Genomic DNA, 12,546 nt, shown 5'->3' with positions numbered 1-12,546 from the left:
CACGACCCCTTCCACGGTTAGCTTGGTGGAAGTTCGTCTCATTCACTTCAGTGAATCGACAAGAACAAGTAGGTCAGTTTTCATGGTTTTTCATTAATAGCCCATTATGTTGCTCAGCTACAAGAAGATGTGAGATAAGTTCAGAATACTTTTTGAATTCCATCTCTCGATATTGCTGCTGCAGGAGCATATTCGAGGCATGAAAAGTGGTGAAAGTTTTCTCCAACATATCATGATCAGTAATATTATCACCACATAATTTCAATTGGGAAATAATTCTGAACATAGCAGAATTATACTCACTTATAAATTTAAAATCTTGTAGCCTTAGATGAGTCCAATCATATCGTGCCTGTGGAAAAACGACCATCTTCAGGTGGTCATATCTATCTTTTAAATTATTCCACAGTATGACTAGATCTTTAATAGTGAGGTATTCCATTTTCAGGCTCTCATCAAGGTGATGGCGTAGGAATATCATTGCTTTGACACGGTCTTGGTTTGATGCCTGATTTTTATCCTTGATGGTGTCTGCTAGACCTATCGCATCAAGATGAATTTCAGCATCAAGTACCCAAGACATGTAGCATTTTCCTGATATATCCAGGGTTACAAATTCATGTTTAGAGAGATTTGACGTTATTTTGAAAAAAAGTTCGTACTTCTGATACTTTCAAAATATTTGCTCGAGTTGGCAGAGTCTCGTGTTGATAACGTGTTATAAAATAAAGACTATAAATTAAAGACAAGTATAGAGAGAAACTGATATATTATTCAACTTCAAAGTTATATACATAATAAACTGAAATTTCCTCTATTTATAGAAGAAAGGAAGTTGTTGTGTAAGTTGCTACTGTACCAGATATAGATAATCTTTAACTGGGGATAATATTTATCCATAACGGAGTACCGAAAGGATAAGCTTATTGTACCAGGCATGGATAATCTTCTACCGGGGATAATGTTTATCCATAACGGAGTATCGAAAGTATAAGCTTATTGTAGCAGGCATGGATAAACTTCTACCGGGGATAATGTTTATCCATAACGGAGTATCGAAAGGATAAGCTTATTGTACCCAGTATGGATAATCTTCAACCGTGGGTAATATTTATCCATAACCGAGTACCGAAGTGATAAGCTTCTTCAGAAGGCTTATTTCCAATAGAGTACTAAATAGATAAACATATTTACGGCGAAGTCTCATATAGATAAACTTCTTCAGGAAACTTATTTACAACGGAGTACTAAATGAACATCCATAATATAATATATTTATAACAAAATGTACAATTTGACAATGTAAATTAGGATTTAACTTTTAGTCGGGGCCGATTTTTTTTAAATGTATCAATATATATTTATATTTGATCAGATAACTCGCCTTATTTTTCACGTTACTAATCTTACTTTATGAATAGTTTATCTTTTATGTAACCTCCTGATGTAAACATTCTTTTATACAATCAATCAAGTTACACTCATAAAATGAAACTTGTCACACCATGTAGCTTGGATTCTTATGTATTATAAAAGAAGCGCATAGAACGTGGGTCTCCTAAAAACAAGATGTCATATTTTTTTTTAGCAAGTAGATGTCATAGGGTCAAATCATATAACCGGCCAATTTGTAGAATAGTCAGGGGTATTAAATTATTTCTCTTGTGTTTCTATTTCTGCCAGAACTTAGTTATGTGACTTCCATACTGGCACCACAGATAATAAGGCTGAAGCTTATAGGTTTCAGTAAATTACTTCAGACGTTTATCAGTGGTGAACGTAGAACTCAAGAACAAAACTGCAATATCTTTTAAATTATTAGATTAGCAAAAAACTATGGTACAAGATGAAATCCAGAATGAGATAGAAGAAAGAAATAGCATTGGCTATGGACGTGTTGACGCGCTACATTCAAGGAGAGGTGTTGTAGTGCATGTTATTCGCAGATGACATTGTTCTAATTGATGAGACGCGAGTCGGTGTTAACGCAAGGCTAGAGAAATGGAGGCAGACCCTAGAGTCCAAAGGGTTCAAGTTGAGCAGGACCAAGACAAAATATCTGAAGTGCGAGTTCAGTGGTGCGGATCAGGAAGTTGACGGAGATGTGAGGTTGGATTCACAAGTCATCCTTAGGAGAAATAGTTTCAAGTACCTTGGGTCAATTATACAGGGGAACAGGGAGATTGATGATGATGTCACACATCGTATTGGGGCGGGGTAGATGAAATGGAGGCTCGCTTCCGGTGTTTTATGTGATAAGAATGTGCTACCAAAATTTAAAGGTAAGTTCTACAGAGTGATGGTCCAACCGACTATGTTGTATGAGGCTGAGTGTTGGCTAGTCAAAAACTCCTATATCCAGAAGATGAAAGTGGCTAAAATGAGGATATTGATATGGATGTGCAGGCACACCAGGCTGGATAGGATTAGGAATAAAGTTATTCGGGACAAGATGGGAGTGACTCCGGTGGAGGACAAGATGCGAGAAGTGAGACTTAGATGGTTCAAACATGTCAAAAGGAGAGGCGATGATACCCCGGTAAGGAGGTTTAGAGGTTGGTCATGGAGAGCCTAAGGAGAGGTAGGGGTAGACCGAAAAAGTATTGGGGAGAGGTGATTAGGCAAGACATGGCGATGCTCCAACTTATCGAGGACATGACCCTTGATAGGAAGGTGTGGAGGTCGAGAATTAGGATAGAAGGTTAAGTAGCCGAGCACCTTCTTCTTCATACCCGTAGATCTAGCGCACTATTTAGTTTTAGTCTTGTATTTCTTGTTCTCGGATTTATGCTATTACTTGTTGATTCTTGCATTTTAATTTTCTATTTGCCTTGCTGGTAATGTTGCTTGTTGTTATTTCTTGCTTTTACCTTTCCTGAGCCTTTTATCTGCTTTACTTTTGTATCCTTTCTAAGCCGAGGATCTATCGGAAACAACATCTCTATTTTCTCAAGGTAGGGATAAAGACTACGTACATTACCCTCCCCAGACAGCACATATGAAATTTCACTAGGTGGTTGTTGTTGTATAGAAGAAAGAAATAATACTTTCTTTTGAAATGCTGAAGAGATCAAATGAATACTGAAGAAACTGTTCTTTTAGGCCGGGATCTAAGAAAGCTAAAGAGAGAGCATTATGGTTAAAGATGCTCACGAGGCATCGCTCATTCTCTTTTACTAAAGCAAAGAAATAGCCAGAGCTACCTTTGAATAACTATAACAAGACGAAAATAATTGCATATTCAGAAGTAATGTTAAGGAGGGACCTATGTTGTTCTCCGTTAAGGCTCTTGCAGAAAAAATACTTTGTGGCGACCACTGGCGGAGAAAGAATTTCTGCTCAGGGGGTTCAAAAAAGAAAAATGTTAAAAAGGTTGTATCTAGTGAGATGGAACCAATGACCTAGCAAAGGTTTTGAACCCCCTTGACCACTGCTTTTGGGCTATGTCAAGGGGATTCAGAACATAATATATAGAGGTAAAAAACAGATTTTGTCTTATATACACAATATAATTTTTCGGTGAAGGAGGTTCTGGTGGACACCCTCCTCCCCCATCCCCCAAAATCCGCCCCCCGTGGTGACTAGCCAAGGAATTTGCTGACTGGTGAGACCCATGGTGTAATTTGCAAAATTTGAACATGCCTTTTGCTGTACAGAGCTAGAACACATTGCTATCTGGAGTCAAAATATGATATTTTCCACATAAATATGGTACCTTTAGTTCAAAAAGACATCTTGAACAACGTCAGTATATAGCAGTATAGAATCCAAAAGACAACCCTACCGTGATAGATGAAAGTATAGACAGATTAATCGATACAAGTATGATGATTTCAAATGGCTCCACATATAATATGAGCGAAAATGGTTTAACATAACTCTATACAGTTTGAATAGAAGAAAATAGATCTCTTGCATTTCATATTCAGTTCTTTTGGGATATTTGGCATAAAACAAATTTGTAATGGGCCAGATGACCAATTGACCTGACCAAACATCTTCTTTCTCTGGGAAAAGAATGAATTTCACACTGAACTTTGATTCAGATAAAAGCACATTCAGTGCAGAGACGCAACTGAATCTGTTAATGACCTCATACCTAGGCACCAAACTGTTAGCCAAAGTGTAGTACAGAACAAGCAATTCCATGGTGCTCAAGTTACTGTATGAGAATTTTAGTCCTCTTTGGATTCTTGGGAAAGATGTCGGCATGGAAAGGTGCAAGCACACAAATCCTTTAGATGGCCATTAGGTCTTCATCAAGGAAAAATATCATCTTTGACAGATTTCACAATGCGAGAGCCTTGTACAAAGTGAATTTGGATAAGTGGATCAGATTATCTGAAGAAGTAGATACTGAAACATGCATCTTTGGGATTATGGCAATATTAAATTATTCAAAACAATGAGAAGTATGAGATATAGTGATATAGCAAAGGGTTGATACTTACACTAGCTTAAAATATTACAAGAAGGAGGCTGACAGTTTACCAACGATGTGGAGTTAGCCATTGGAAGTCTGGAACAACTGCAAAGAAACTGAGAAACAAAAAAACAACACAAACGAGTCGTTTTTCAAAAGTTGTTTCTTGATTATATGATATGTATAACTATCAGGCAAACTCAAAAGATCATTGACTTACATGTGAAAATGCTTTTCCACTAATCTCTTGACTACATATATGCATTATTCAGAATTGAAGAGATGAATTCCAGCAAAAATATTCAACAACCAAAATGAATGTGAAGACAAAGATATAAATTTTTGCATCTAATAGCAAAAAAAATGTTCCTCAAAATACGATTTTCTCACTATTTTCTTGTGTGAGATACAAATTGGGAATCTGATTGCTGTAAGGCAGCACAGATTGCTCTACAAACTTTTATTCACTTAACCAGAGAACTTGATAGTGACAATGTTCTCTCATACCCAACTTCTCGTCCAAAATTTTATGATAAAAGGGAAGAAAAACCCAAGCTCTACGATTTTAATCCCAAATCCTTCATAAGAAAATCTTACTTCCTCTTGATTGTAGCCTGAGAGAGTTAAACAACAAGGTACATTCTGAACCATGGTAATTATATCCTAATTAACTCCTGAAAATGCAAATTTCTTTTCTAAAAGCGCCTCACTAATCTAAGCAAAGACATAAACTCCACAGAAGAACATGCCCAAGTTACAATCAAGAAGCGCCAAAGGAGTTGACCACTCTGCGCATTATGTCCTGAAACCTGGCATATATCATCTTGGTAAAATAGTAATTCCTACAATAGTTAATTCACTTACTTTTCTACTTAATGGAAATATAGTACCTCCCATTTTTTTGTTGTCTTTTTTCAAAATTAACAAACTAGGTATGTCATTGAGTAATCCATTTGTGAACTGAAAGCCACAAGATATGAGGAGAGACAATTTTTCTTATGAAGGCATTTAAGACATAAAGAGAGAAATTTATGAGTTAGCTAGAGCCTAGATGTTTATCAAAAACTAAAGATACTTAGATTGGTGCCAAACATGTAATCAGTAGAAAGCAAAATAAGTTGAAATGACAAACAATACTGTAGTGATATGTTTGATTTATTGGGACAGAAATGACTCTTGTTAACACTGACTATAACTGTTAAGGAGCCACAGTTTTCATGCGTGGTTCATACAGATCAGGTATCTGATCCTTGTAGGGCAGCACAAAATAGTCTATGAACTTTGACTCTGCTAACATCAGAACGGGATAAAGAGCCCACTTTCTCCTCTTAAGCTTCTTTACATCCAAAATTTTCAGGACTTGCATGCGAGGTACTACCCTTTTTCCAGACTATAGACCAAAATTGCAGGATGAGAAGCTAAGTAAGCAGGTCAGGAACCAAGCTCCTTCATGTAAAGATTCAATGCTTTCTTAATTCTAACCTACTGACTGAGTAAAACAAAGCGGTAGCTTCTTGAACATCTCGAGTATATCATTACTAGACCATCCAAAACTCTTGAAAATTCCAATCTTTCTTTCCAATGTGGAACTTTTTTTGACAGGCTAACGTATGAAATCCGCAAGGAAAAATAGGAGAGTGAAGCGGAACTCGAAAATCCTTCTCCATCCTATGCAACAGACCCTTAAGCCACTCAGTCTTTTGGATAATATACCTAGGATTTCTAAGCACAAGTGTTTTTAGCTTCACATCATAAACAACACCGGTTAACTCCAAAAAATATTACAAATAAAGAGCACCCCCTTTTTACATCAGAAACTTGGCCTCTAACGAAAGCAAAAACTAGCTACACTTTGCTCTAATTACATAGGAGTTGTTGTACTAAATTCCTACATCTACGTGCTCTATTTGAATTCTTGGTAACCTGTATTCTTTCCATGATCTCCTGCTTTATCTGTTGTACTACATCCTCTTTAAGTACAGTAATGCCTCTGAAAATCTTCCAGTTTCTTGCACGCCATGTGTGGTAAATCACAGCTCCATTGATAGCAGCTGCCAATTTTTTCTTATAGACCTTCCAATGTTTCCTATTTATACTGTCCAAAGACTGTGTGATATTTCCTGATGGTGTCTTTATGTGTGTCCATTGATTTACTTCTTGCCTGAGAGCTGTGATCCATGTACACTCCACAAATAAGTGGATGCTAGTTTCTGTCATGTGTGCATTACATAAACATCATCTGCTATCCTCCACTGGGACTTTCAACTTGAGTAATCTCTCCTTTGTGAGTAGCCTCCCATGCACTGCAAACCATACTATAAACCTTTGCTTGGGTTGAGCTATTGAAGTCCATATCAGGTTTGCAATCTTCAACTTAGGATGTTCGCCAATGAGAGCAAGTTAACTACTAGTTATTGAGTATTCACCACTTCTAGTAAGCTTGTAATTATCTTGCTCATACCAGCTCTTCATTTTGATTCTCAGACCATTTATCTTTCTCCAATACCAGCTATTATCCGCCGGGGCCTGATGAGTCCAAACATTTGTTTCTGCCTTCCTGTACACCCCATGTACCCATTTCACCCATAAGGCTTCTTTACATCAACCCTTATATTCAATCCTCCTAGCTTTTTAGGATAACAGATCTTTTCCCACGCAACCAAGGATAGTTTCTTTCTCTCCTCCGTGCTGGCCCCTAAGTATTCTCTGCATATCTGGTCTACCTCCTTAAGTATACTTTGAGGTAATATGAATATTGCACCCCAGAAGCTATGGATGGAAAACAACACTGCATTAATAATTTGCAGTCTGCCAGCATATGATAGTAACCTTGAATAGGTGACTCTGATCCTTTGAGTTATTTTCCCTTCCAGCATGTGACAATCAAGCTTGTTCCATTTCTTTGGGGAGAGGGGAAGTCCAAGATACCTTATGGAAAATGACCTATCACAAAACCAGTTACTTCAAGCAACTTCTTTTTGGTATTATCACCCGCTCCAGCCATGAAGATACTAGACTTATTCATATTTGCTGTCAATCCTGTTACACTGCTGAAATGATTTATTGCCTCCATAATCCTTTTAGCTGAGCTTTCATTTCCTTTACAAAAGATCATGAAATCATCCGCAAAAATGAGATGAGTCAGCTTCAATGTTTTGCACATTGGATGATATTTGAAATCAGGAAGTCTGCTAACTGTCTTCAACATCCTTGATAGATATTCCATGACCAGCACACATAGAAGTGGAGAGATAGGATCTCCATGCCTTAGCCCTCTCTTCCCTGCAAAGTATCCATTTACTTTAACTGAAAACACTGGAGTAGACACACACCATGATCCACTGAGTGAATTTGTCTGGGAACCCAAAGCCCCTCAGTGCTTCTTCTAGGAACTCCCAACTCACCATGTCATATGCCTTCCTAAGATCTATCTTCATAAGACATCTTGGAGTTGTCTTCCTGTTATAATGACTTAGAATGTCATGACATATTAAGACATTGTGCAACATTGATCTCCCTTGTACAAATGCAGACTGATTCTCTGCTACTAAATGATCAACTTCCCCCTTCAGTCTGTTGCATAGCAGTTTGGAAATGCACTTATATAGTACTCCCTCTGTTCCAATTTATTTGAACCTGTTTGATTGGGTACGAAGTTTAAGAAAAAATAAAGACTTTTAGAATTTGTGGTCCTAAACAAGTCAAAAAGGGGCCCAAAGTATTTGTGTGGTTATAAAAGCTTCTCATTAAGGCTAGAATTGTAAGTTTAAGCTAAATTATTACCAAATTTAGAAAAGGGATCATTCTTTTTTGAACGGACCAAAAAGAAAATAGGTTTACATAAACTGGAACAGAGGGAGTACATTGCAACATGATATTGGCTGGCCAATTTTGGATTGTCCGCCTTTGGTATAAGAGCTATGATTGCTGAGTTGAGTTGCTTGAGAAAATTGCCATTGTGAAAAAATTCTATTACTACCTTTGTGATATCCTTCCCCACTATAGGCCAAACAGCCTTGTAGAAACCACTTCCAATGCCATCTGGACCTTGACACTTGTTGCTATCAATATGGAACACTTCCTCTTTAACTTCAGTGTCTACAACTGGCGTTAGCAACTCCAGCTATTGAGCAATAGACAAAGTAGGACCATTTTTTAGAATCCTAGTAAAAGCTTGCACTCTAGACAAAGTAGGACCATTTTTTAGAATCCTAGTAGTTCAGAGTAGTAACACAAATGAGTTTGCAATAGCCCCTGGATCAGTTTGCCATGTGCCTACATCATCCTTAATTTGAGTTGTAGCTTGTTTCAGCTTCCTATGCTTTATAATTGAGTAGAAATATCGTGTGTTATCATTTCCTAACTTGATCCATGTAGCTTTACTTCTTTGTTGTAGATACATTTCTGCCAACTGTGAAGACTGTTTGAACTTCTTATAAGCCAAGGATTCAGCGTGCTGAACCTCTTTACTTGAAGGATCCCTTTAGAGTTTCAACTGACTTTGTTTAAGCAGCTTCATATCTTCTTCTGCTTCTCTCACAATATCATAAGAATATTGTGACTTCAGAACCTTCAATTTCTTCTTGAGTTGTTTTAGCCTTTTCACTACTTGATACATTTTGCAGCCCTCAATTCAGTCAGTCCATCCTTCTTGTACTATAGCATTAAATTGTGGATGTTGAGCCCACATGTTACAGAATTGAAATGATTTTTTGAAGTTCCTTCTTTCCTCTATCAGTGACACTTTTGCAGGACGGTAATCACTAATTCCTTCTGGAAGAAATATGGCCCTACATGCTGGCATTACATCTAGCCATTCCCCATTAGTGAACACCCAATCAATCTTTGAGAATATCCTTTGTTCTTCATGTTTGTCTTTCCAAGTGTACCTATTGCCTTGTGCTGGTACCTCCAATAAGCCACATTCTTCTACACAGCTGTGGAAATCCTTCACTTCTGCCCGGGTCACAGGGTTTCCTCCTATTCTGTCTCCTGCTTTGAGGACTGAGTTAAAGTCCCCTAAAACCATCCAAGGCCTTGTACATCTCCTGCTATGAGTCACTAACTTCTCTCATAGTTCATTCCTCTCTTCTCTGGTATTCAATGCATAGACATAAGACAATTCAAATGTCATTTGAAAGAGAATGTAATGAACTTCATAGTTGATTACTTGAGTTGCATACTCATAGGAGTGACCTTGTAGTAATCAGGTCTCCAAGTAACCCAAATTCTACCATTATAGTGATACTCTAGGTTTGTAAGGTACTTCCATCCCACAAACATGTTTTTTGCTAACTTCTCAATTCTATTGCTTTTTATTTTTGTTTCAAGTAGACCTACCAACCCTCTATTTTCCGCTTTTCACAGTCAAAGCCTACTCTTTCCTCATTGCAAAGGAGCTTCACCTCATTTTGCTTATTAGGGGCGTTAAGCCCCCGAACATTCCAACTTTGCATATTAATCATCCTCGGGGGATAATTGTTTGGCCACCCACATTTGTGTTTTTCCCTTCCTTATCTGTTATGTTGACCTCTTTGCTATGCAGGACTTGAAAAGAATTTGAATTCTGAACTTGTTGTTGTTGCTTTTGTTGTGGCTTTCCTACTCTCAATGGGGTCTGCCAGCTTGCAATATCCCCTTGTCTTTGCTTCCTTATTTGTCTCCCCACCATTCGCTGTCTATTACCATCAGTTCTAGTACTTATTGCCTCCTTCCTTTGTTCTGAGTTCACCTGGATTTGTTCGTTTTCTTTATTATCATTAGGTTTTGCTTGTGCCATTTGCTGGTAAATTAAATTACCTCACAATGACTAGACCTGACATTTTCTTTCCTGTGAGTGTTGTGAGTCAGTTTATGGATTCTCCCTGTGATAGTCATTGGGATGCAGTTGTTCGCATTCTTCGGTATATAAAATCATCTCCAGGCAAAGGTTTATTGTTTGAGGATCGAGGCCATGAGCAGATCGTTGGATACTCAAATGCTGATTGGGCAGGATCACTTTCTGGTAGACGTTCTACGTCTGGATATTGTGTCTTAGTAGGAGAAAATTTGGTGTCTTGGAAGAGCAAGAAACAGAATGTGGTTGCTCGGTCTAGTGCATAAGCAGAATATCGAGCAATGGCTATGGCCACATGTGAGCTAATTTGGATACAACAGTTGCTCAAAGAGTTGAAATTTGGTGAGATTAGTCAGATGGGACTTGTGTGTGGTAATCAAGCTGCTATTCACATTGCGTCAAATCCAGTGTTCCACGAGAGAACTAAACACATCGAGATTGACTGTCACTTTGTTAGAGAAAAGACACTCTTGGGAGATATTGCTACAAAATTTGTGAAGTCGAATGATCAGCTTGCTGATATTTTCACCAAGTCTCTCACTGGTCCTCGTATTAGTTACATATGTAACAAGCTCGGTACATATGATTTATATGCACCAGCCTGAGGGGGAGTTTAAGATTGATAGTTAAATAGTAGTAAAAACCCTAATCTCATATGTATTAGGAGTAGGACATGTGTTATATATATGGCTCATTGTATCATTGTCAATATTAATCAAGAATATTTTCTCCCGTGCTTTCTCACAGGAACTGTTTGCAATTCCTCTTTGGTGAATTCCAATTCTGGTGTCCAGGCTTTTACAATGAAAGGTTTGTTATCAAAGTGATAAATTCCACCTTGAATCACCTCTTGCTTCCCTACCTCTGTCTCAAATCAAACCACTATCACTCCATTTTTAAGCATAGCAATTCTATCAATGCCATATTTCCCCTACAAACGTTTGATGTACCCTTGTATTACTGTGAATGGGGGATATGCTTAGGGGTGTTCATCGGTCGGTTCCGTACGATATTTAAACATTTCGGTTCGGTATTTTCGGTATTCCATTTCTTAAAATGCTATACCAATACCGTACCTAATTAAATTCGGTATGGTTTGATTTTTCTCATTTCGCTTTCGGTTTATTCAGTTCGGTTTATTTGGTTTGAATATTAACTAGTGCATAGAGTCATAGATGGTAATATTCTTAATTATTGTACTCGAAAGTACAAAACTAAAAACGTTTGTTGACAAATTAAAAGTTTTGTCCAAAGCCAGTAAATACCAACCCAGAGAGAAAAAATTGTACATAAAAGAATAAATTTGATCATTAGAAATGTCTTGTTACTTGCTTAGAGTTAATTGATGAACTTAGAGAATAAAGGAAAGTAAACCTTTAGATTTCTTATATTTATGTTATAACTAATAACATGTGTATTGTGTAATATAATATATATTTCAGTACGATAGCGATATTTCGATATTTTATTTTAAAATACCAAATACCATACCTAATACCATTTTTTTTAAAACTTAAACCAAATACCATACCGAATACCATAATATCAAATACCAAATACCAAAATTTTCGGTTTCAATACGGTAATTCGGTATTTACCAAATTATGCACAGCGCCAGATGTGCCCCTAGCACATAACATATTACTGATTTTCCCCAATATTCAATTCCAGAACTAATATCATCCAATTCAATTTCTATTATTGAGGACTCACCATGAGTTTTAGGTTCTACATATTCCAATTTATAGCCTGCATTTGAGATTTTTGCTATGTCGAAGTCATCCCAGATTGATCCTTGCTTCTTCTGCGTTTCCATCTCCTCTTCAACCTCATCTGCCCATGATTTTTTGCCACTACTGGTAGGTGCTGCTTGGTCCTCGCTTGGTGAAGCTTGTAACACCTCAGACCATATTCGTTGAGATTTCTCTGTTTCTCTGTTTAGGGTTACTGTTTCATTGGTTTTTGGACTTGGCTGAGTTTTCCTTGCTAATTCCTTGCTACTATTACTTGATTTCTGCCCTCGCTGAGCAATTCCATATGATGTGGATATTTCCTTGGCCATTAGAGCCTTCTGGGATGGGATGCGAGCTCTCTTGTCCATGGCTGGCGCAGGTTAGCTAACATGCACCGAGAGAGAAAAGCAAACCATCCGTTTTTTATGGCAGTTGAGTAAGTTTTGTTTTTTTCTCATTTTTTTAAAAAAAAAAACTAAAAAACTAGGTATACCATTGAGTAATCCAAATGTGAACCGAAAGCAACAAGATATAAAGAGATACACTTTTTCTTA

At 37.4% G+C, this 12,546-nt stretch overlaps 1 protein-coding gene across 2 annotated transcripts; it reads right to left on the bottom strand.

Annotated features, from left to right (window-relative positions):
- Positions 1 to 3,750: 3,750 nt before the first annotated feature.
- LOC142170687 (uncharacterized) lies at positions 3,751 to 12,426 on the bottom strand. 2 transcript variants are annotated; one of them, XR_012700044.1, is made up of 3 exons: positions 11,973 to 12,426; positions 4,452 to 4,539; positions 3,751 to 4,303 (listed from the first exon to the last, which is right to left on the bottom strand). XR_012700044.1 is itself a non-coding variant. In XM_075232798.1 (2 exons), the coding sequence occupies exons 1-2, from the start codon at positions 12,358 to 12,360 to the stop codon at positions 4,505 to 4,507; spliced, it is 423 nt and encodes a 140-aa protein (XP_075088899.1). In that variant the 5' UTR covers positions 12,361 to 12,426; the 3' UTR covers positions 3,751 to 4,504. The 2 variants fall into 2 exon arrangements, 1 of the variants encoding a protein (XP_075088899.1); XM_075232798.1 differs by having other exon boundaries at positions 3,751 to 4,539.
- Positions 12,427 to 12,546: the final 120 nt, after the last annotated feature.

Source organism: Nicotiana tabacum, chromosome 16, assembly GCF_000715075.1.
Source record: "Nicotiana tabacum cultivar K326 chromosome 16, ASM71507v2, whole genome shotgun sequence".
Classification (NCBI taxonomy): Eukaryota; Viridiplantae; Streptophyta; class Magnoliopsida; order Solanales; family Solanaceae; genus Nicotiana; species Nicotiana tabacum.
The sequence above is the reverse complement of the archived record's forward strand: the minus strand, read 5'-3'. Positions and strand labels throughout refer to the sequence as shown.